We start from the raw sequence: 24,033 nt of genomic DNA, 5'->3' as shown, positions 1-24,033 counted from the left end.
AGCTCGCCGCCCAACCACCCTAGGGCTGAAGCCTGAGCCCTGTCATGCCCCCACTGACTCCAGTGGATTGAGAACTCACCTTGCTCCTGCAGCGTTGTGCCTCACCTGTCTCCAGAGGCTATGCAGGGAGGCACAGCCAGGAGCAACAGGGAGGAAGGGAGAGGGGCCAATGCTTTGCTCCACTCCCTTCATCACCACTCAGGAGACTGTTGTGGCTGCACAAAAAGCCACTGGTGGCCACATTTGAGAAACACTAGAATCTGTGTCCTTAGAGAAGGGTTGAAGGATTGTAAGAGTCTTTTCTTTTTTTTTCCTCCCCCCCCCAATTTAAACAAAAGCGTTCCCTTAACTAAAGAGAATATCTTGGCAATCAAACTTATATTACAATAAGTTTGATTTGCAAATGTGGGGTGGAGGGTGAGAGAGAGAGAGACAGACAATGAGACAGTCTATTGCTACTATACCACAACATTAAACTTTTCTTGTTTGAAAAGAGGAAGGGGTTGGTTTTGAAAATCTTGTAGGCAGGTGTGATATTTTCCTCATTCCATATTTTTTAAGGTACTGGACATCTAGTGCAATTTTGGGCATTGAAAAGACAAAATTGGTCCTCTAGAATTTTTTGAGCCTCAATAGACAAACATCTCTGACAGAGAAGAAACACTGTAATGAGAGCTCACCCTTCTCTCCAAATAGAGTCATAGAAGTTACTGTAATTCTTCCTTCATTTTGGTTAGTGGAACTTTAACAAAGAGTCCCTGAGAGCCTTCTCAAGCACATTGTTCCTCCTGCTAATTCTGTCCCAGATACTGTTTTCTGGTAGTACTCTGCAGCTCTGACATGGAGTGCAGTAGAAAAACTCTCACATGCATAGTTGTATGAGTGCTGGATATCTTACTGTATATATACATCCTTTCTGTGCAGTGTTGTTACTTTTGTATTTTTAGCATAAATCTAAATGTGATACTTAAATACCACTTCCTTTCTCTCCTAGAATAGTTACTTAATTTTACTTTCACTTGACTGAACTGCTGATATGTCCTTTGACCTCTTCTTTCTCTAAAAATAGTAATAGTTTTATTATTTGATGAAAAACGCTTGAACATATTTTCCTGGCTGTTTTTAATTTACTTTAATATTGTGTCCTTTACTTTGTGTAAGAGACAGAATGGTAGAAGATTAGAGTCTTAGTATTATAAGAAGTTGTACTATAGGTCCCAACTTGAGACATCATGCATGTACAGTGAATAGGACAAAAAACTGGGGGGAGAGGTGTACTGGTAGGGGAACAAGTATATAAAAATATGACCTGGTTTTTTTTCTAAGCATGGTTTATCTATTAATTGGCTTTTGTTTTTGTGATTCTTTTCTTCAGTATTAGTTGTTCGTGGATTTTACCAGATGTCATTTTTTTGAGCATAAGCAAAAGTTCATTTGTAGTCACTAGGCAGCAGTTGATGAGAACATTTTTCTTTATTTTAAGTGGGTTTTAGGAGGGTTTATGAAGTTCCAAGTTAGAGTTTGTATAACAGACCATTTAACAACTATGTATCTGACACTGAAAAAATATTGCAACCCTGACTCAACTAACTTAATTAGTTCCATTATTTCTCATTTGACTGGGATTCTTGAATACAACATTTGAGGATCTCAAGAGTATTTGATTTCCTCTTGGGAATTTTCACTTGCACTAGTTTTATTTCTTCTTGGGTGGCTTTTAAGAAATGGTTTGTCATTGGGCTTTCAAAAGTTATGGATTCTGTTACTTCCTATTTTTTATATATATGTTATATTCAAGAATCCCAGTCAAATGAAAAATAATGGAACAGAGCAGAGCAGAGACCCCTGGCCAGGACTGTGAGGAGGAGGAGAAGCCCCCAGTAACAGGGGAGGCAACCCTGCTGCTGAATGGCTCCTGCCCTCTCGATTATCTGAGCTGCCCGATTATTTGAATAAAATCGGTCTCCCCCATGCTATTCAGATAATTGGGAACATACTTTACTTCCTAAGTCGGCTACAACTGTTTTGTATCAGAAGATGCATAATCTTCAGTTGCAGAAATTGTTTTGGAATAAATATAACACATTTTTTATTAATACTGTTGGAGAAAACTAATCTGTTTTTTATATCTGTTGAAACATATGACCACCTTAGTCAGCTGTCTTTGAGGACATTTCCGGAAAAAAATGCAACAGCAAGTGGTAGAAAAAACCCCCTGCAGCTGCTTGGTATATGAATAAATGTATCAGTTTGAGACACCCAAGAGCACTTAATATACAAATGCAGCGTAGTGAACAGACTTAGGCATCTGTTGACCTTTATATGTTACCATTAAGTTCTATGTATTATAGCTTCACAGAGATACACACTGGTAATGTAACATGGTGTAAACTATGGGGCAAGATTTAAGATATCGGCTCAATAGAACAGGATACCCAGTAGTAGAGATGTCAATAGTTGTAATGACCCTTTGACTTGTTCCTGTTTCTTTCCCAGCCAAGTCAGTCATACCCTGACCAGTGATAAGTGTGGATGGCAGACACCCTACGTTTAAGAAGTTGTACCAAATAGACCTCTGTTCTCTTACAACTTGTCTAAACACAGAAGTCACACTGGTTTAACTAAAGATGTAATGTTGCTTCAGTTTAGTTAAACCAGTGGATCTTTGTGTACATTTAGACCGGTTTAGCTAAATCAATCTAACATTACATCTTTGGTTATATCAGTACAACTCTCTGTGTGGACCAGACCTCACTTTGCAGACAGCAAGTCCCTCATTCCCTTTCTTCAAATTATCTGAAGCTTGACCTGGTCCTGAGTACTTTGACTTACTGCATAAAAGTTTTAGATACAGTATGCTGGTGTTTGAAAGTCAAGTAATCATTCCATGAAGCAGTGATGAAAGTGATGGAAAGAGTAGGCCTGGCTAGAGAATCTACTTTTACTAATCATTTATAGAGTTCTTTCTAAATTTGAAGTACCATGCAAGCATTAACTAATCAGTCTGCACAACATCCATGTGAGGTATTAACCACAGTTTTGCAGTTGGAGACAGCAAGACAAGCTGAAGTAACTTGCGCAAGACCACCCAATCAATCAGTAGCAAACCTGAGATTAGAGTTTGAAAGTTTACAACTCTAGACTATGTTTCCTGAGATAAGGCTCACATTGCTATATATTTAAATATTAATATCCTGTCTCAAAAAGGGATTTATAAGTGAACTTAGAAAATGTGCTAAAAGCATTTTTCAGCACACAGTTGCCAAAGAAACTCAACTGTTGGATTACAGAAAACAGTTCAGGTCTGATTAGATTAAGTTTGCTTAGTAGCAGTCAGTTTGCTATGATTAACATTTTGGATTTGTTCTTTCTAAAGACCTCTCCTCCTATATGGATCAACCTGCTAGTGATGGTGAAGCTGGGAAAAGGCTACTCTAACCACAGCCAGGATGAATCGGCTGCCAGATGATGCAGAAAATGCTCAGAGCAGCAGTCGGGGCTCCTGTCCTTCCTTGCAGGATGTCCATTCTATCAACCCAGCGCAGCTGATGGCAAGGATTGAATCATATGAAGGAAGAGAGAAGAAAGGCATATCAGATGTCAGAAGGACTTTCTGTTTGTTTGTTACTTTTGACCTTTTATTCGTAACCTTGCTGTGGATAATAGAGCTAAATGTGAGTCTTGTTTTTCAAACTTTTTTTAGATTTGTTGTTTTCCATCAGGGGTTGGTGGGCTCAGAAATGGCTAATTGCCACCATTCCCTCCAACTCAAAGTGTGTACTGTCACCCGGGTTTGACATGTTACATTATAACAAATGTCTTGCCATCTAACATCAGTGAAAACAGATACTCATTTAGCTCAGCAGTGGCAACTCTGTTTTTAATTGCTGGGGTTTACACTTCATTATTATCCATTTGTATTGTTAGATCTTTTCTGACAACACTTCAATCTTAATCGTAATTATTAACTATGTCAAACTAGAACAAGGAAAGTGCAGTGTACTTAACAAAGAATCAAAAAGATTCAAGCTTTCATGAATTTGGATATTAAGTGTGAATTTCAGTCTAACAAGGGTTTAGGCTTGTTACCGCGTGACACATTGAAAACAATATTTTCCTGCATTGCTCATCACTTGTGAGAGATATTCCCCTCAGGGGTGCTCTCGGCCAAAGTTTGTTTTGGTTTTTCAAATAAAATATTTGCCTTGTGCCAAGTTTACTCTATGATTGATTTTTAAAATATATTAGTTTTGCTGTTGCTGAGGTCTTCTCCCTTAACTACTTTGATTAATAATCTGGAATGTATCCCCAGAAATATCAAAGTGGCTGTTTGTTGTGGGTAAGCACTGAGATTACTCAATTCAAACAGCTGTTCCTAGGTCCTGGATTTGAAATCATACCAAAAGGTATGTAATAATGTAAAGTCCCATATTTTTAGTGTTTACAAGTGAAACATTTTATTGTGAAATTTGGATATGAGGTGTCTCTATCTAGACCTTTAACCACATTTTTGAGGAGTTTGACCCAAGAGCAAGCTGAAACAAAAGATTTAATTTCTTAGAGATATACAATTTTGATTTTAAAATATGTCAATAAGAAAACAACTCACATGAAAAGATAGATCTAGATGAGTGGCTCTTTGTGGGAAAGAGGATATACAATCTTCAATTTGTATAGCTTATGAATCTTTTTTTTAATAAATTACTGTATAGATTTACCCAGTTAAGATCATCATATTTTTGCAACTAAGGAGGTGCTCTGCTGGACGTGTTTTAGGGAAAGGAGAACATACTTGCACATGTGGTGGTTGTGTCCCAAATTAGATGGTTTTGGGAGGAAATTATTAAAGAGATTAATCTTATGACAAAATGCTGGCTTTCTAGAGATCCCCTGTCCTGTTTACTTAATGCTCCAGTAAAGGATCTACATTTTAAATAGAATGTCAAATTATTTTTTTTAATTGTTGGCAGCTAATCTTTGTACTGCACATAACTGGAAACATGTGAGCCCTCCTCCTATGGAATTGTGGTATAGTAAAATGTGGACTATCCTTGTAATGGATAAGCCTGCGCACCAAGTGCATATGCAAGAGAAGCACCAAAAGGAGGATAGATATTTAGAAATTTTGTAGCCCTTTCTAGTGTATTCAGTGGAGGAGGGCTCCCTAGCCAGCAAGACCCGAATCTTTAGCCAGGTTCTTTGAATATTAACCTGATCCTGAATAAGTGATGTATGATATAGTATGGTAATGTTTTGTTGTAATTCTTCCTCTAGTAAAAATGTAAAGAACCCATGAACACTCCAACATCACAAGATAAAAAGAACATGATTTTTTTAAAAAGTTTTAAAATATCATGATTTTTAAACTAGTCTCATGACTCGGGGGTGTGTGTGTGTCCAACTCTTGGATTTTTAAACAGTGGGTGTTGGTGCAATTGATACAGAATCTGCTGTGTTCTGGCTTCCTCACTGGTGAACAACTAGTGTGGTTTGGAGAAGACACCAGTCTTTTCATAAACCAGAAAATGTTTCTCTGCCACTTTTGGACTCGAACTGGTTAGCATCACAAGTTGTTGAACACTTGGTAGTTTAATATAAATCTCAGAGCGGATTGCTTTGTAGGAGTGCTAGGAGGGAGGAGGAAGAGGAAGTGTTTTTTTTGTTTTTTGCTTACTTCTGTATGACACACTAAAATTGTTTTTCTCCTGACCTTATTAACATGTTCGTTTCCTGAGGCTGAAGTGCTTACACATCAGGATATTTTTAAACTTTCGGTGCTGTGGTTATGTCAAGTGATTAAAATGGCATATTTGTTATCTCTTGTTTTTCTTACTGTTTTTTTTTCTTTTACACAGTTCTGTTTTCCAAAGGCTTTTGTTCAGGCTGGGTAGCATTCCCCAAGTTTTTTTATGTTATAAACATGGCATCTTTATTAATTATCATAAAGGCAAATAGATGCAAGAGGACAGCGTGCAGAAGGAAGGATTTTTGGCAAGTTGTCTCTGAGAATTGGAAGAGTATTTTGGAGCTCAAATTGAGAGGAGATGGAAGTGTTTAGGGTTGCATTGGCCCCTGTGAGGGATAGAGGGGGGATGGGTGTCAATGACGTAGTATTGGGAAGCATCCAATCTCCTTCGGTTCCATGCCCTTTAGCCTCCTTTGTCTGTAATATCTGTGCACTCTCCCTACTTTAGTTTTGGTCCTGTGGCTATGTGAGGAGTGTAACAATGCACTCTTCCTGTCAGTCAAGCACCACCTCTGTGATTTCAGGTTGTGCTACTTTAGAAATTAAGCAGTTAACATAATTGTCTTTTGTGTGGACTTTTCTTTGGCTTTGCAACAACCTACTGTTGCACTTGAATGGTTCAGGTGAGAATTGAAGCATCCTGTTCCAGCTGTCAAACATCTAAAGTCTCATGTGTCTGGATTGGCAGGCATGTTGTCCTTCCCGGCAAAAAGAGCCTTGTTCTCCAAACCCACAAGGAGGTCAGACCAGATGATCATACTGGGCCGTTTTGGCCTTAAAACATATAACTCTCTGGAACACAGACTTTAGGTTTTCCAAATCTTGGATTTAGAACCCACTCTGAATTGTTCATGTTTATCCATACCAATTTTTTTACACTGTGAACAGTGTAATAATGGTAGCCATGTAACTTGCTCATCTCCGATACATGAGTTAGCTGTTATTGTGCAAGTCTCATTAAATTCAGTATTTGTATTCTATAAGTAATAGTGATCTATTTTCACGAGGTTGTATTGTATTGAATTTGGGTTCTTAATCTTTTTCATCCCCAACTTTCAAAAAAAGGTGTTTGTTTTGTTGCAAATCTAAAAAGAGGTGCTGTCAACAGAAAAGCTAAATACTAAGTAAGTATACTAAAATATTGATACCATATTTTAAACTGAAAAACCAAGCCATTTAATAACACTAGAGTGTTTAGTCTTTCAACACCCCTGTTAGGTAAGAAGATAGGGAAACAGGTAGAGCTCAAGTGACTTGCCCAAGAAGTTAATATTAATACTTGATCTCATTTTAACAGATAAACTCCTAAGATTTAAAAAAAAATGAGGTAAATTTTTAGAAATGAATTGACTTTTAATGGGGCCAGAAATGGAGATGGCTTAGAGCTGCTTTCTGTAGCTCCATCATGATCATCATAAAATGGGGGAAGTTGGGGAGCTGACCCCTGCTTTTGAGAAACTTGCAAGTCGCTATCTGCTGAAACAGTCATTTAGAACTGGTGTTCGTGAACACAGATAGTGAGTGCTTCCCTGTGTGGAGTAAGGAAGTAGTGCAAATTGATGAGGATTTGCTGTCACTGCACTGCTGTGAGGGAGCACTGTTGTGTTCTGGTAGTAGACAACAGATAACACTCCACTAAAAAAGAAAGAGGAAGACAATTTTTTTTTCAAGTTACTCTGTCCTGATGCTCTTTGTGAGAGAATTTAAAATAGTGTTTTTTTACATGAGAAAGTTCTTTGGACTAGCCAACTTATGATTGGCAGGGGAATGTTGAATGAGGTGATGATAAAAGGAGCCTTAAGAAAGGGAAGGAAAAAAGGGACAGTGAAATAGCAGCAGGCCATTAAAGAGTAGTAGAGAAAATAATCTGAACACAAGGTCTTTAACAAAAAAAGGGATACATCTCGAGAGCAGGAAGATGGAAAGAGAACTTGTTGTCCCAACACAGATATAGGAGGTAATTTTTTATTGGTTTCTTGTTTTACGTTGATAGATTTAAATAACTTATTCAGCTTATTAGACATGCAAGGAATTTTGGTTTCTTGATCACAAAATGTGGCAAAATACTTAGGCCTGACTAAGTCTTCCACTAACAGTTTCTTCACTGTTATCTCAGGGTGAGAATCGGGAAGGCAGCCTCAGTAGGTCATAGAGTAATTAAAAATAGTGATAATCTTAGATCCATTAGACTTTTTGAAAATACTAAATGCATTTTGATGGAAAAAAGTACATTTGTAACAATGCCACTCCTCTAATGATGTTTCTAGAATAGTAACTTTTCTGGCCCATATGTTTCTTGTCTTGGAGTCAGGCAGAGAAATGCTTTGAAACAGTTACTTGTACAGTTACAAATGGCAAGTGTTTTGACTTCAGTAATTTCCCAGTTTCTGAAGCTGTAAATGCTAAGACTAATTTGTTCTTTTATAGGTAAATGGGGGCATTGAGACTACCTTAGAAAAGGAAGTCCTGCAGTATGACTACCATTCTTCATATTTTGATATATTTGTAAGTATTTTGTTTTAGAATTTCTTTAAAACATGCTTAATGCAAGAATTGGGATTGTTTTTTTTATCCAGAGAGGCCTTATCTTTTATTATCCCATAGTCTGAGTCCTGTGCCAGGGTTAGATTTTCTTGTAACTTAAAAGAGAGGGAAAATGTACTCTAAATCACATCTCTCTTTAAATTAGGATATATAATCTTATGTTTGGGCAATATTCCAGAAATAGATCCAGCAGTAGTGAGGGAAGAATTGATCCCAGGACAATAGCTGACATCTGTATATGTCAGGTTTGTTGCAGATTTCTGTATTTCAACCAAAGTAAATTATTATTTTAAATTTTTATTAAAATCTATGTTTAGATTCTATTTTAAATATGGATGACTATAGACATAATGACCCAGCTGCTTCCCTCTACACACAGGCACTAGGAACAAGGAGGAGGGGGGGAGCAGCACCGCCATTGCTCATTCACTCTCCATATGGGTGGACAGAAGCCCTCCACTCTCTCTTTTTTTTGAGACTGCAGCTTTGTGGCAGTGTGAAAGTCAGGAAGCAGTATTCTCCACAGCATGAACCATGCAGATATTCACATGCAAATAAATGCTTTTTTTGTCTTTCAATCAGCAGGATTTGTAGGCTGTGCCCCCTTTCTTTTTCATAACCCTCATTCCTCTTAGGTAATATTAGGCCTTGTCTATCCTAGAGAGAACAACTGTTGACATTGCATTTGTTATATACCAGTTGTTCCACCACTGATGGGTGCATCGAGACTACTTATCTGGAATTAGTGTAAAATGTTGCTCGCATTTCCATACTGGTGCTGCCTTATACCACTTTGGATGACATGGCTGTTATGTTCAACTGCTCCAGCAGCCAAGAGTTGTCCCCTCTGGTGCCTCCCACCATGCCACCTTCAGCAGTGCCCCTGCAGTATCTCCCATCTCATAAAGCTAAAATAGCTATCTGATCATTATGATAATCCTGCAAATAAATCCAGCCTATAGTTAAAGCTGCTTATGTAGAAAAACATATAACTTGGAATGGAAAACTCTTGATAGGAGACATTGAAATCCATAAATGATTTAGAACTTACAAGTAAAACTACTTCTGCCTCTAGCACAAATGTAATTAATCTTATTCAACTTTATACTTAGACTTGGTTGTACTTCCGAAGCTATTCTCAGCTTTGATATTTTAATTGCCAAGGGAAAGACAGTTCTCTTAAATTGAAGTGTTTGCCTGTTTCAAGTTTTGTGAAATTTTTTTTGTAAACTCGTTTGAACAGATGATGCTTTACAGGTAGCATGGTCTCAAGTAGGGCCCTACCAATTTCACAGCCATGAAAAACATGGCACAGACTGTGAAATAAGCCCTTTTCTGTGAAATCTGATCTCTGCCGTGCTGCTGGGAGCACCCCAGCCTGGGGCTCATAGCTGCGTGTCCTGGCTGGGCTGAGGAGGGACAGGACTTGCCCTTCCCCTGCACAGCCACTCTCAGGGGGAGATCAGAGCCACCTCTGGGTGCCTTCCCCTGCTACAGGAAGCTCCGGGGCTGGACAACAGCCCAGGAGGTTCTTGCAGCCGGAGGCGGCTTGTGGAAGTGGGTCTGAACTCCCCCTTGGTGCTGGGAACGCCCCAGCCAGGGGCTCCTAGCTGCTAGTCTCAGCTGGGCTGGAAATGGACAGGACTTCCTCCTCACCTGCATGGCGGCTCTTGCGGGGAGGCAAGAATGAGATCTGACCCATGTCCGGGTACCTTTTGGGTTGGGACCCCCACAGTTTCAACACTGAAATTTCAGGTGTAAACATCTGAAAATGTGAAATTGGCCAATTAAAAACCCTCTGGCCATGAAATTGATCAAAATGGATTGTGGATTTGATAGGGAATGGAAGATTGGGAACTCTAATTCAGAATTCTAATCACACCTATGCCACTGACTTATTCTTTGGCCTTGGGCAGGTTCCATAAGCTCTCTGCGTCAAATTCTTCCATTGTAAAATGTGGGTAACTCTGTGTCTGGAAAAATTATTCACATAGATCTTTGAAAATGTCCAATGCGCAAGACTAATTTTTTGGACACAGAAAATAAGAGTAAAACACAAATGAAAAATTGCAGGCATTCTCTAAAGGGAAACAAATAAGGATGACTATATGAATAGTTGTAAAACCTTTATTTCAGTAAACCTTTTAAATTCTTCAGTTACAGAAATCATTGTATAAATATGTTCATTCCCATCCCATCATTTGTAAGGTAGAATATTTAAAATATACTTACACAATAACCCATTAGGTATTTGGCAGATTAACTAACTGAAAAGCTTAAATGTTCAGGTCCTGAACTATACACAAATGTACCATGTACCTATGCAGATTTAATGTACTTCAGCTGGGTGTCATACTGGTGCGTGCTTGGAGGCCCTCATCTTGCAAACATTTAGGCATATGCTTAATTTTAGTCTCATTGACAGCAGTGTTTTATAACTGAGAAGCCAAAATGTTGAGCTTATATCTTAATAAGCAAATCCACTTTCAAAACTTTTTCCTAATCACCAAATTCCTTTCTTTGTGGTGTCCTGTTCATTTACATTACAAGCAGTTGGTATTTTCAGATAGCTGAATATCTTGCTGTTTTTTATACATTTGGAATTAACCAACAATTTTTTTCTTTTCTCTACAGCTACTGGCAGTCTTTCGATTTAACGTGTTAATACTTGCATATGCAATGTGCAGACTGCGCCATTGGTGGGCAATAGCTGTGAGTAGTAGCCAAGCACAACAGAGTTAACGAGAAATGGGTCAAACTTTGGCAAATTTTAGATGCCTCCAAACAGTATATTGAGAAGCGTCTATATATATTAAAATAAATGTAAGAATGTGCAACAGGTAGCATGCCAAACAAATGAGTCCTGGTCTCGAAAATTTTTATGATCATTATTTGGTATACAAATAGTACAAGGTAGAGACTCCTGAAGACCCATTTCCGTTCTTTGAAGAATTCCAGCTATGAATTCCTTTTTGAAATGAAAATGGGAGGGGATAGATGTGCCTTTTTTTCTTACACTTTCTTATAATGCTCTTAGCACATGTTGCTGTATTTGCCATGCCACTTCACAACCTCTTGTTCCATCTGACTTGGTTTCTTGAGACCAGAGTTTGAAAAATCCAGTTAATCACTGGAAACTAGGCAGCTTTATTCAGGGAGGGTTGTGGGAAAGGAGAATGCCATATTGATACCAGAGTTAGCGTGCAGACATTCAATTACATGCTGCCGCCCCAAACTCTTGAGTTCATGTGTTGTACTCACTTCCACTTTCCGGAGATTTTAGGCATGTTTCACTGTGCTCATCTTGTTCTGTACTCTGATTCAAAGTGCTGCCCATAGGCCCCCTGTAAAATGGGAAATTCTTAAGGTGTTTTGAGTGTATTGGAGTAAAAATACACACAGCTATTTCTGTAACTGGTATGAAGAGGAGAGGGAATTTAACACATTTAATGGCTCTGACTCATACTTCCGTCCGTATGGTGGTTTACAGTGAATACTGCAGGCTGTAATATAATAAAGCACCTACTGCTGGCTCATTATATTGTAGATCCAAGAAAGCAATTTTTTTCTATATTGTGCTGCTATATTTGTTTCATTGGTTGTGTTTGCATTTCTATGTAGAATGTTTTCAAAGGAGCAATATACAATATGTCTTGCACTAGGCTGATTCTGAGCCTGAGTCTCTTGATTCAGTAAAAGTAAGTGTTCTCTTGCTACAGGTGTACATCGAATAGAAATTGCTGCTGAATTTGAGGGACTAGTGATTTTTTTATTCTAAAGTGTGCATCTCAAAATCCCCTTGCCTATAGTTTTGACTTGTAGATTGCATCTTCCATCTTTACACAAGGGGCTGGGAGATAGCAAGCCAGACCATCACAAGTGGTAAGCATTAGAGGAGATGCAAAAACAGATTAGGAGTTTTTCTGGAAGAAGTGAATCTCTTTTAAATCTCTTGTGTTCTCATCAGAAGAGAACCACATGATTTGCTGTAAATTGCAAGAGAGATGTTGGACCATTGTGCATTAATAGAGCCATGTAGTGAAGGATGCATAGTATCTGTTCACAGTATGTATAGGGCAAGTGAATACCATTAGCCCCTTGCTTTCATGATCACAAATTTCATTCACAAATTTATTTTTATTCTCTCCTATTGCACTTAGCAACCCCCCACCCCAACTTCCCCCAAAAGACTTCACTATTCATACCACTTGAAGTATTTTTCTAAGTTGTTTACCCAAATATAGTAGCTATCTGAGTGTTTGATTCTGTAAAATGGCTCGCAAAATGAATAGCAGGGTAGGTGGGTTGGTATTTGGAGTAATAGCTGTGTTTATTTTTTTCTGAATTAGGTATATCTTTAAATGGGTGATGATTTACAAAATAAGGTATCATCAATATGCAGTTAAATTACAATTTATAATAACTCAGTATCTGCACAGTTTCTAAGTTACCATCTCTGCTGTATCAAAATAGGTGTTTTGAGGCATCCAAATTAAAATGGCTATGCCCGTGGACCCTCAAATTTGAGTTGAAGTTTCAACATCCTGTCACCTCAATCTTATTAATCTGTGACCTTGTTAATTGTTGGGTAACTTTTAATGATATTGCTGTGATATTGGATTTCATGCCTTAGCGATTAATAAATTACTGTATTGTGCTGAGAAAGTAAATCCACAGTTATTAGTGCAGTTTTAACTATTTTTAACACTGTCTTTTTCAGTTCACAACAGCAGTGACCAGTGCCTTTTTATTAGCAAAAGTAATTCTCTCAAAGGTACGTATTCAGATCAAATTCTGATTTATTTATTTAATATCATGGTTTTCTATGAGGAAAAATGTGGTGTTTTGTTTTTTCAAGTTGTTTTCCCAAGGTGCTTTTGGCTATGTGCTGCCCATTATATCCTTCATACTTGCCTGGATAGAAACCTGGTTCCTGGATTTTAAAGTGTTACCACAAGAAGCAGAAGAAGAAAACAGTAAGTTTACTTGTTATAGTCACCTCAGTTTTTGCAGTCCACCTCATACTTTTTTCTACCTTTTACAATAAAAGAGTATTCTCCCCCCCGTCACACTAGCAGATTTTGAGTGGATCTGATCCTTGAGACAAAGTGGGGGAGCTAATATCTTTTATTAGTCCAATAAAAGATGTTACCTCAACCACCTTGTCTCTCTAATATCCTGGGGCCAACACAGCTGCGATAACACTGAATGTCTTATCCTTATCTTTTCTCCCATCTTCAAAAGGAGGAGGAATTTCTATACAGAAGGAAGTGTGTTTTATCTAGTTCAGGAATGCCAAAATTACACATCATGGGAGGGCTACATTGGCAACTTGCCATAAACCCAATAGTGTGTCTTATTTTCATATATCTTTACATCTTTTAATGAAAAACATTGTATGTAGCTGGGGCAAGTAAAATTTTTGGGTGGGTGGAGTGCGGAGCTGAGCTGCTGGCTCCTTCTCTTGAAGGGAGCGAAAGAGTTCAGAATAGACCAGGTGCCTCTAGTTGTTTTTGAAAAAGGATGGAGAAAGGAGAGAATAGTGCTCCTGGAGCTATTGTATCTGTCAGAGTATGGGACCAGGGCATCCTATAAACTGCTGCTCCTTCAAGAAGAGGCAAGTGAGGGGCAGAGGAGGAGCTTGGAGGATGAAGACCTCCTACAGACTTATGGAGCAAAGGTAGAGGGATTCACATTACTCGACTTTATTTTATTTTTATATGTTTTTAGTAAGGGATAACATTAATTGGGCAGGATCTTGAAAAAGTGCACGTATTTCTACAAGAAACATCCTCTAGTTTCAACCACTGGAAGATTCAGACTGGGTAATAGTACAGTGAACCTTTTGTATTTACATAAACAATTTAAATCTGGTCTGAAACAAGTGACCGTAAGTGAATCTTTGCCTCTAAGGTCAATAAATCTTGATCGTGGTATCAACAGTGGAGCTCAGTGTCTTCTCACCAAAGCACGTTACAGTTAATCCAGCACATTGGAGCACCAAATTTTTTCACCCTCTCAATCTCCCTTACCATCAAAAAGAAGATAATTAAATTAGAGGGTTTGTTTATTTAAAAAAACCCAAAACACTAAATAGGAAAATGTAACACATCATTTTTTGCCTTGCTAATTAGCCAGTTATTTTTATTCTGTCACTTACATCACACAGGATCCCAGCAGCTAAGCAGCCTGGTGAATTCAAAGTCGAGCGTTGTTTTAAAATTAGCAGCCTGGATTTTTAAGTACGTCTTTTACAATGAATACTCATAAGCGAAGAAAAGACTTCACATGTGCAACCTGCATCTTTTTGAGGTTCAGTTCATAGAAATTGTTGAAAACCTAAATGTGTTTTCCATTTTTGGTGGGTTAAAGGAGATAGTTATAGTTTTGTTCTATAGAAGTCTATTGTTTTGAAGTACAGTGTGCTCTTGTTTGAGTTACTAAGATTTTTAAAGAAAATGCTGTGTTCCCTGGTGTAGAGCATTGTTGTGCAGTTACTTCAGACACTCCACAGAGCTCTTTCCTTCTATTTGAGAATTCCAAGTGCTCAGTATGTCTTGGGATTTCTCCCCAAGTTTGTGGTTGTATATGTTCTGTGTTTTTATGTATAATACACCGTATGAAATCTTGCTACAATAGGAATTCTGATCTGGACAGCTGAAAAAATCTCTATAATTACACCACTTGGGGGAAGAAAAATGATATTTTTAAGAACTCCTTTGCTGTGAAGAAAAATAGTCGTGTGTTCCAAATTAAAGCAAGAATTATGGAAAGTACAATAGTTTTCTTCTTTTTCTGTATTTTAGAAAAAGATGGACTGTAGGATACTATGATTCTAGTTAAATATTTTCATAAATAGGAACATGCATATGCATGTATTTATTATAACTAGACGTGGGCTAACCACCTGGATAAAACTACCTTGAGCCATTTGAACAGAACCCACATTTATTTTGAGATTTGAAAAAAGAGATTAACTCTATGTATTGTATTTGATTCTCACATATGTCTGTATTTTGTGGTTCCTGCTAAAATATGGAGAGAATTTCCAGACATGCTAGAAGTAAAAGCACTGGAAACCTCATGGGAGCTGCTTCTTGTAAGACTTTCAGAACAGTCTTGTAAGCCGAGAAGTGCAGGTAAACATCCAGGTGTTTGGTGCTTCCCTGCACTGAGCTGCCTAATTTTGAGGTTTACCCATGAGGTGAGGTTTTAAATTGTAGAGCCATTTTTAATTCCTCCTTTGTTTTTATTCTCCTATTGACTCATCACTTGTGATAGCCATTTTGGTCTCCGTTTTCCCACTTGCCACTAATATTTGGTTTCTTAGATTGTTGCCTCCCAAGGAACTGGTTGGCAGGATAAATTGCTATCTGCAAATAAGTGGCTGAGATGGAAAACAAGGTTCAGCTCTGGTTAGAAAATAACCTATTATCACACTATATTTGCCACTAGTTATTTCAGTGTTTAGTACAGATTCAGTGACAGTAACATTTTAAGAAAACAGGGCAGTCCACAGTAAATAAAAGATGGGGAAATTGAATTTGTTCAAGTACCAATAAAAGTAGGGAGCATTCCTGCATTGGCATGGAAATGCATTAAAAGCCCTAGTATGTCTTCTATGTCTAACACCTGCGATTCTGAGACTGGCTGAATGTAAATGGAACAAGTAGCATTACTAATCCACGCAGGCTCATTATGCATGATTTTCCTTTCTTTGCTACCCCAGGGCTTGAATTCATTCCCATAAGTAGAACTTAGTTAGCAAGGATATATTGTATTGCCTGGAGTGAACAGTTCACACTTTAGGGGAAAAAGAAACTGTCCAAAGTAAAGTGGTATGATTGGCACAAATTAATAACTAGAAGGTGTTCCCTATTTACTGGGTGGTATTCATAGCCTCCCTTCAGCTTTACTCAGAATTACCTATCCTCATCATCAAAACAAATAGGACTGTCTGAGATTCAGACTTCTTTTCCACAGCACTCTTTGCTTCTTAGAATCATAGAATACCAGGGTTGGAAGGGACCTCAGGAGGTCATCTAGTCCAACCCCCTGCTCAAAGCGGGACCAATCCCCAACTAAATCATCCCAGCCAGGGCTTTGTCAAGCCTGACCTTAAAAACTTCTAAGGAAGGAGATTCCACCACCTCCCTAGGTAACGCGTTCCAGTGTTTCACCACCCTCCTAGTGAAAAAGTTTTTCCTAATATCCAACCTAAACCTCCCCCACTGCAATTTGAGACCTTTACTCCTCGTTCTGTCATCTGCTACCACTGAGAGCAGTCTAGATCCATCCTCTTTGGAACCCCCTTTCAGGTAGTTGAAAGCAGCTATCAAATCCCCCCTCATTCTTCTCTTCCCGCAGGCTAAACAATCCCAGTTCCCTCAGCCTCTCTTCAGAAGTCATGTGTTCCAGTCCCCTAATCATTTTTGTTGCCCTCCGCTGGACGTTTTCCAATTTTTCCACATCCTTCTTGTAGTGTGGGGCCCAAAACTGGACACAGTACTCCAGATGAGGCCTTACCAATGTTGAATAGAGGGGAACAATCATGTCTCTCGATCTGCTGGCAATGCCCCTACTTATACATCCCAAAATGCCATTGGCCTTCTTGGCAACAAGGGCACACTGTTGACTCCTATCCAGCTTCTCGTCCACTGTAACCCCTAGGTCCTTTTCTGCAGAACTGCTGCCTAGCCATTCGGTCCCTAGTCTGTAGCGGTGCATGGGATTCTTCCATCCTAAGTGGAGGACTCTGCACTTGTCCTTGTTGAACCTCATCAGATTTCTTTTGGCCCAATCCTCCAATTTGTCTAGGTCCCTCTGTATCCTATCCCTACCCTCCAGCATATCTACCTCTCCTCCCAATTTAGTGTCATCTGCAGACTTGCTGAGGGTGCAATCCACACCATCCTCCACCTCATTAATGAAGATATTGAACAAAACCGGCTCGAGGACCGACCTTTGGGGCACTCCACTTGATAGCGGCTGCCAGCTAGACATGGAGCCATTGCTCACTACCCGTTGAGCCCAATACTCTAGCCAGCTTTCTGTCCACCTTATCGTGTATTCATCCAACCCATACTTCTTTAACTTGCTGGCAAGAATACTGTGGGAGACCGTGTCAAAAGCTTTGCTAAAGTCAAGGAACAACACGTCCACTGCTTTCCCCTCATCCACAGAACCAGTTATCTCATCATAGAAGGCAATTAGATTAGTCAGGCATGACTTGCCCTTGGTGAATCCATGCTGACTGTTCCTGATCACTGTCTTCTCCTCTAAGTGTTTCAGAATGGATTTCTTGAGGACCTGCTCCATGATTTTTTCAGGGACTGAGGTGAGGCTGACTGGCCTGTAGTTCCCAGGATCCTCCTCCTTTTTTTTTTTTTTTGAAAGATGGGCACTATATTAGCCCTTTTCTTGCGATGCTTAGTCCCTCCTCCCCAAATCCCACCCATCAAAGAGTAAGTCCTAACTTTTTGTGAGTTCTTTTGTATTGAAATAATGTTTTGCAGTAACACAACTTACACAGACCACAATGGAAACAAAATTTTTATAATATAGTACCTTACATTCTGACTGATAGTGGTAACAATGATGCACATTTCTAATTACTGCTTTTTTTTAGGGCTCTTGCTGGTGCAAGATGCGTCTGAGCGAGCAGCTCTTCTTCAGCCAGGACACCTCTCTGATGGGCAGTTTTATTCTCCTCCTGAATCTGCAGCAGGTAATTTTGTTCAGAGTGTGTATGCAGAGAATAATTTTCTGTTGCTGTTAGGTTTCCTGAAGATTCCCACAGAGCGTATATCTAATCTAAAGGGCAGTGACACAGTAATTTTATAGTTTGGGTCCAGAAAATGTGATTTGAATTTATCAGAGTTCGATCTGATTTGATCAATTTGCAATTTACGCTTCCCAGTTGTAATTTTTGCTACAATATATAAGACACTTGTTGCAAGTAAAATTCCATGTAGCATTTTAACACTGCAGAAATAAGACTTATCCATTGCTATAAAGCTTTACAATATGAAGTTACATTTATTTTGAAATCTGTCAGCTGGTCAGTTTGACACTAAAATAATCTAAAATAACCTAATGAATGGAGTAGAGAGGTCTGAGTCCTATCATACATAATACAAAAGCAAGATGACAGTCAATTAAACTGAAAGGCCAACAAATTTAAAACAGATCAGAACTTGAGATCAAGGGGTTTCCTGCTCTCATGTCATCAGAAAATCTGAACAGAAATAAGGGCTTGTCTACACTACTGCTTAAGTTGATGTAATTTACGTCGTTCAGGGGCAACGTAAGTTAGTTTCACTTAAAGCAGTGTCTATACCACTTTATGTCGGCAGGAGACACTTTCCCACCAACATAGCTTCCGCCTCTCATTGAGGTGGAGTAATTATTCCAATGGGAGAGTGCTCTCCTGTTGGCATAGTGCATCTTCACCAGATGTGCTACAGCGGCACAGCTGCGTCGATGTAGCATTGTAGTGTAGACTAGCCCGAAGTGTTATAGATAGATAAAGTGTAAGCATGCTGAGTTTTGTTGAGGCAAACTTCACTTGCATCTTAACTACACTTATGGTGCACCTCAATTGGGTCAGTGTAAGAGGTGACTAGATACAAGCCAGAAAGAAACAGCTTTACTATCTGATTCAAGGATGAGTTTGCAGGGAGTGCAGATACTGTCATCTGTTTACTTGTAGAATGAACTACACCTGAATTCTTTAAGAAACAAATATGGAACCCCACAATACCACGCTAGTCATTTTTCAGAATAGGATTGCACTTTCATGCCGTCATGCTGTCTGTTCATACCTTTTAAAATATGAAATCAAATCAAATATTGTTATCTGCAAAATATTATAAATATCTTCCTGTAATCTTGCAAGGTGTGCTTTATAAATGTCTACTTTGGCATTATTTTTCACAGGTTAATTGAGTTGCTACCCTTACAGTTCCATTAGGGACACTTCACAGCTCTCTGATCTGTCAGATGTGGGGGGTGGAACAAAAACAATTGTGTCAGATTTCTGTGAGGAGCTTATCTGTCAGGAATCTGGACTTCTGGTCTTGTTACAGTGTTGTAGATAGCTGGCTGAATGGCTTTTGGCACCAAGCAAAACAGTTCCTGGAAGCGATCCCATCTCAGTCCTTCTGCTGCTATCTTGCTGCTGCAGCAGGATCAGAGCAATGCAGTGGTCACCCCAGTGACTGGAGTGAGCCTGGTCCTTCCGGTGGCAGGCCTTTTCCATGCTTGCCCCAGGGCACCTACGGTGTTCCTTGGATGTATCCCAAGCCATTAAAATTAAACCCTGAATTTTTGGAAATCAAACTTTGTTTTTTGTTACTGAAAGTGCAACAAAGAGGAGAAAGTCTTTGCAGTTATTCATAGCTGTATTCCTGCAGTAAGGAAATCTACATAGAATGCTTCAGTTCTCAGGTGCTTTGAGGAAGTGTTACAGGTTAGGAAATCTTTCACTGGGCTGAGAGAGAGGCTTGTACAGGATTTAGACATGGTAACAAAAGCTTCAATAACCAGCTGTGGGGTGGAGGTACCCGTAATAAGGAGCAACAACGTAGAGGTCACACTGGCAATCTCTGTACAAAGGAGAAACTTACATGGGAAGATCACATATCCATTTTTTAATAACTTTGTACTGGTGATAAATTCAGTATTTTATGTCCATAAGGCTACTATTGACAGTTATTTTGCATGTTATGTGGAAGTTAATGTAGAAGTATCACTCAGGAGCAAGAGTGCAATATAATCAAGGATGATCTTGTTATGATGATTTATTACTGAAGAAGGGATATTAACTGCTGAATTTAGTATAAGGTTAAACTGTTTAGCATCATAGTATAATAAAGATAGCTGTCGTATAGTTCCATCTAGTGGTGGTAAGAGGCATTAGGACAATTTAGAGCACAGAATAAAACAGCTAATTGCTCCTGTACCCATATGCTTAGTCACCTGTTGTATCTGAGAGATGATGATATCTATCTAGTAGGTTGTAATTCTGAGACATTAAGAATACAGGCTGAGTATCGGAAGTATTGCATCGTTACCCTTGTAACCTTATTTTGAAATCCACAATGCTGCATTATTTCTTGCCTGTAGAATCATGTGAAGATGCATAGAGTAAAAATAAGTCATACAGGTAACTTTAAATCAGAAAATATTTTAGAAAATTATAATGTCCACTGGTTTAATCTGGTTTTCAGTAGATTTTGAGGAATAATGGCAGAAGTAAGCAGCCAGATCTAATCCAATCTAGTGGCACAAAAGCTGAGTTTTAAACAAAAAATTAGGGATATGCTGTCCAGTCTACTGCTACAGACAAGAGAATTGGGGTTTGATAGCAGCCTTTGAGACTGGGATTTTTAAAGGTCTGCTGAAGAGTATACTCATTCTAGAAATGATCCTTACTGCTGTGATGGATTAAAGCTTCCTTAGATTGTGTGGGCCAAGTTTATTGCACACACCAGGGGATCCTTGCATTCTTTCATTCCATCCCACATCCATCCATTCCATCCCTGTCTATCATCTTCCCATCCCTCTCTGTTTTAGGGACTCCCCCAACCTCTTCCAGACAGGGATTCTGTGTGTCCCATTCCTCTATCCCTCCATGCCAGTGTCCACCATTCTCTCCATAGCAACAGCTCTGTGTGCATCCCATACCAAAGTCCCTCCAATTTCCCTCTTCCAAAAATGATGTGCCCACCATTCTTCCCTCCCCTTATGCAAGTTCCCCCAGGGGCTTTCTGTGAACCTCCATTGTCCCCTCCACACCAGGGGTTGTGTGCATGCCCCCACCTGCATGCCCTCCATTCCTCCCATACCATTATTATTTTTGTGGGAGGTGTATCATTCAGGGTGTCAATATGTTACTGTATTGGAAAGACAAGCAGAGGTTGGATAGGGTGTTGTCGTGCTGGAAGGTGTTATTCGGTGCCAGCAACCAGTTGTTTGATCTGTGGACTATTATAGAGGTGCTTAAAGTGTTATTCCTTGTTTTCCCCATTCTGGTTTTCCAGTTTTCCTCAAAATAAATAGGGGTCTGGCCTAGAATATTTCTTGGAATTTTAGAATTGAAAGATATTGAATTATGAACACAGAAATGCCATCAAGTTGAGTGTAAGACCTTTGCAAGCTCAGCCAATAAATTTAAAGTCAGAAATAGTATAGACAATATCACTGGAGATATAAATTGATGACCATATTTTTTCATTGTCAATGAGGAGAGACTAAAAAGAGAATGAGCAACATTGGGATATAATTAATTTAAGAGATAATAAATCAGAATGTTTCAGTATATATCTAGGTGGTGGTCTAGAATGTCACAAAATAGTTTGCAGTCCATTGGGAAAGCTGGCAAATAAACATCTGATAGAAATTTAAGGGACACTCTTAACTTGAAAATCATACGTTTGAAAATTCTGTACCTACTATTGCTAAAAGTAAAACCAGTGATTATTGTAACTAAAAGATGGTAAAAAAAAATTTCTCTATCAGTTCATTTCCTTTGTGTGTCTGATAGCTTTACGTAGAGTTACTTTCAACACTCCCCTTGCTAATCGGCTTCTCCTATGGTAAAAAGACCAATAGGAGAGCAGAAAAACCCTTTACACTTTTTTGTTTTAAATTTTTAGGGCTTGTCTACATGGCATGGCCACATGCACCAGAGGGGTGTAAACTCTAGAGTGCTCTAAAATATTGCACTCTGCCTCTTAATGCATGTTAATACAGTACTGTGTCATATGGGACGATATCAACACACAGTAGGGACCTTTTAGAGCAAGTCAACAGGGCAGTTAGAGTACAACACATAGAAGCACTTTACAGTTTACACCGTTCTGGTGTACTGTGTAGACAAGCCCTAGTGGAACATGGAATAGTTTTAAGTTAGTCCTTTCAAAAATGTAAAGCTGTGTCCCTTTAAGAGGAATAGCTCAGTTTCAGTTTACTGTACTTACAGCCCCTTTATCTTCAATAAGCAGCTAATGGTTGCTGAGTAACCATTGTGGTGAGAGCAGGTGCTAACTGAGCCAGGCAGCAGTTAGATTTTTACAGTTTCTTTTAAAATTCAACTTCAAAATTAATAGAGGCAGTTAAGCCACGACAAAGAATTTTAATGATTTGAAGTAGTTTAGTTTAAAAAAAAAATCCCTTCATGCTCTGTGACTTTTTTACCACAGATTTCATGTGAAAAATATAACATTACTTTTGTGGTCCACAATCTGGCTTAAAGATAGTGGCACAGATCTCCAGAGTAAGTTTCCCAGGCATTTTTCATCATAAACAGTTACAATCAAATGAGATTCTCACAGGAAAAATAACTGTCCAAGACACATACTCAAAGCTGGAATGGTTCAGAGGCTGAGAAATTTCTCACTGACCGCAAGCAGTGTTCAGTGCCAGGTGTGGTGGGAACAAAGGAATCTATAACTCAAAACATAGCTACAGAACTTCTGTTTGCTGGTCCGCATCTGACCAGTTTAGTATCCCTGTTGAGTTGGCACTAGATTCTGAAGGGACACTCCCTCCAATGTGGCACAGTAGGTTGAGGTTCTAGGCGGGGGTATAGAAAGGGTCCACCTCCACTCTAAAGGGTTTACTGATTATAGATGTGTGTAGTACAGTGGTTCGAGCTTAAGACTGGGAGTGAAGTTCTCCAGAATTCTAACCCCATCTCTGATACTAATGCATTCTGTGATCTCGAGTACGTATTCCTGTCTCTAAAATGGGGTTAATAATTAACCAATGGTGGTCACAACTGTGCTGTGATCATTCTGATTAGTTCAGTCTTCACGTCATATAAATGGATACCATTATTTCAGTAATGGTGTTTGGATTACTAATGACCTGATGCTTATAAAATACTTTACTTAGGCCTTTACTAGCATTTCCATTTTACACAAAAATCTCTTATTTTAGATTAAACATCAACAGACCCCGGTCAGGTCGTCGGCGGGTGGCATCGAACCCGGGACCTCTGGAGCTTAGTGCATGAGCCTCTACTGCGTGAGCTAAAAGCCGTATGCCTCTTAGCTAAGGCTGCAGAGCAGACTCATTAATCTCTCTCTCTCAAGTGGTCTCGGTGCTACTAGCTGGGACAGAACACCACACCCACCCCAGTGTGTGGGTTACATTAGAAAAACCTTATCTTCACAATTTGAGCTGGTTGTTTAATAAAGACTCTGAGTTTCTCTTACCAAACTAATAATGTTATTCTTTTCCTGTTTAGGATCTGATGAAGAATCTGAAGAAAAACAGGATAGTGAAAAACCAATTGTATAGCAACTATGAGAGATAACAGGCAAGTCCTTCTTTAGGGAAAATGTCTCTTGCATAAGAAGTCTCTTTTATTAATCACCTAGGAATTAGCCACAATCCAAATGGTTAATGCTGTTGGAACTGGCCTGTTTCTAATGTCTGAGATGGCTGTTAGGGAGCAGAAGCAGATATATCTGATTGCTGAAAGGGTGAATTAGGACCCACCTACAATGAGTTCTGAGTATCCCCGTTTTTCCTCTTCCTGGAGACAGCAACAGGTGAGGTCAAGGCACACTGGGTACTCTGGTAGGGTCTGAGATGAACTGTCATGGAGCACATAAAAGGAAGTGGGCTAGCCATGTGTGTGCATCTGTTGGCCCCCTGACATTCCTCCCGTTTCTCACGTTGGAAGATGGGGAAGAACAAGAAGTTAGAGGATCTTGAGTAGAAGAGAGAAAGGA

At 39.1% G+C, this 24,033-nt stretch overlaps 1 protein-coding gene across 6 annotated transcripts in view; it reads left to right on the top strand.

Moving 5' to 3' along the window:
- Window positions 1-24,033, top strand: part of STARD3NL (STARD3 N-terminal like) — a 42,808-nt gene that overhangs the window by 14,124 nt on the left and 4,651 nt on the right. For 4 of the 6 annotated variants that reach the window (XM_073332862.1, XM_073332865.1, XM_073332863.1 and 1 more), the window contains 7 exons: window positions 3,377-3,674; window positions 8,174-8,251; window positions 10,925-11,002; window positions 13,011-13,064; window positions 13,149-13,266; window positions 17,919-18,017; window positions 23,544-23,615. In XM_073332862.1, coding sequence (XP_073188963.1) covers window positions 3,450-3,674; window positions 8,174-8,251; window positions 10,925-11,002; window positions 13,011-13,064; window positions 13,149-13,266; window positions 17,919-18,017; window positions 23,544-23,596 — 705 coding nt within the window. In that variant the 5' untranslated portion in view covers window positions 3,377-3,449 and the 3' untranslated portion in view covers window positions 23,597-23,615. The remainder of the gene's footprint in view (window positions 1-3,376; window positions 3,675-8,173; window positions 8,252-10,924; window positions 11,003-13,010; window positions 13,065-13,148; window positions 13,267-17,918; window positions 18,018-23,543; window positions 23,616-24,033) is intronic. The other 2 variants (XM_073332867.1, XM_073332866.1) reach the window with 2 other exon arrangements.

The sequence above is a fragment of the Lepidochelys kempii genome, chromosome 2, assembly GCF_965140265.1.
Source record: "Lepidochelys kempii isolate rLepKem1 chromosome 2, rLepKem1.hap2, whole genome shotgun sequence".
NCBI classification, from domain to species: domain Eukaryota; kingdom Metazoa; phylum Chordata; order Testudines; family Cheloniidae; genus Lepidochelys; species Lepidochelys kempii.
This window is presented reverse-complemented; position numbering and strand designations above follow the sequence as displayed.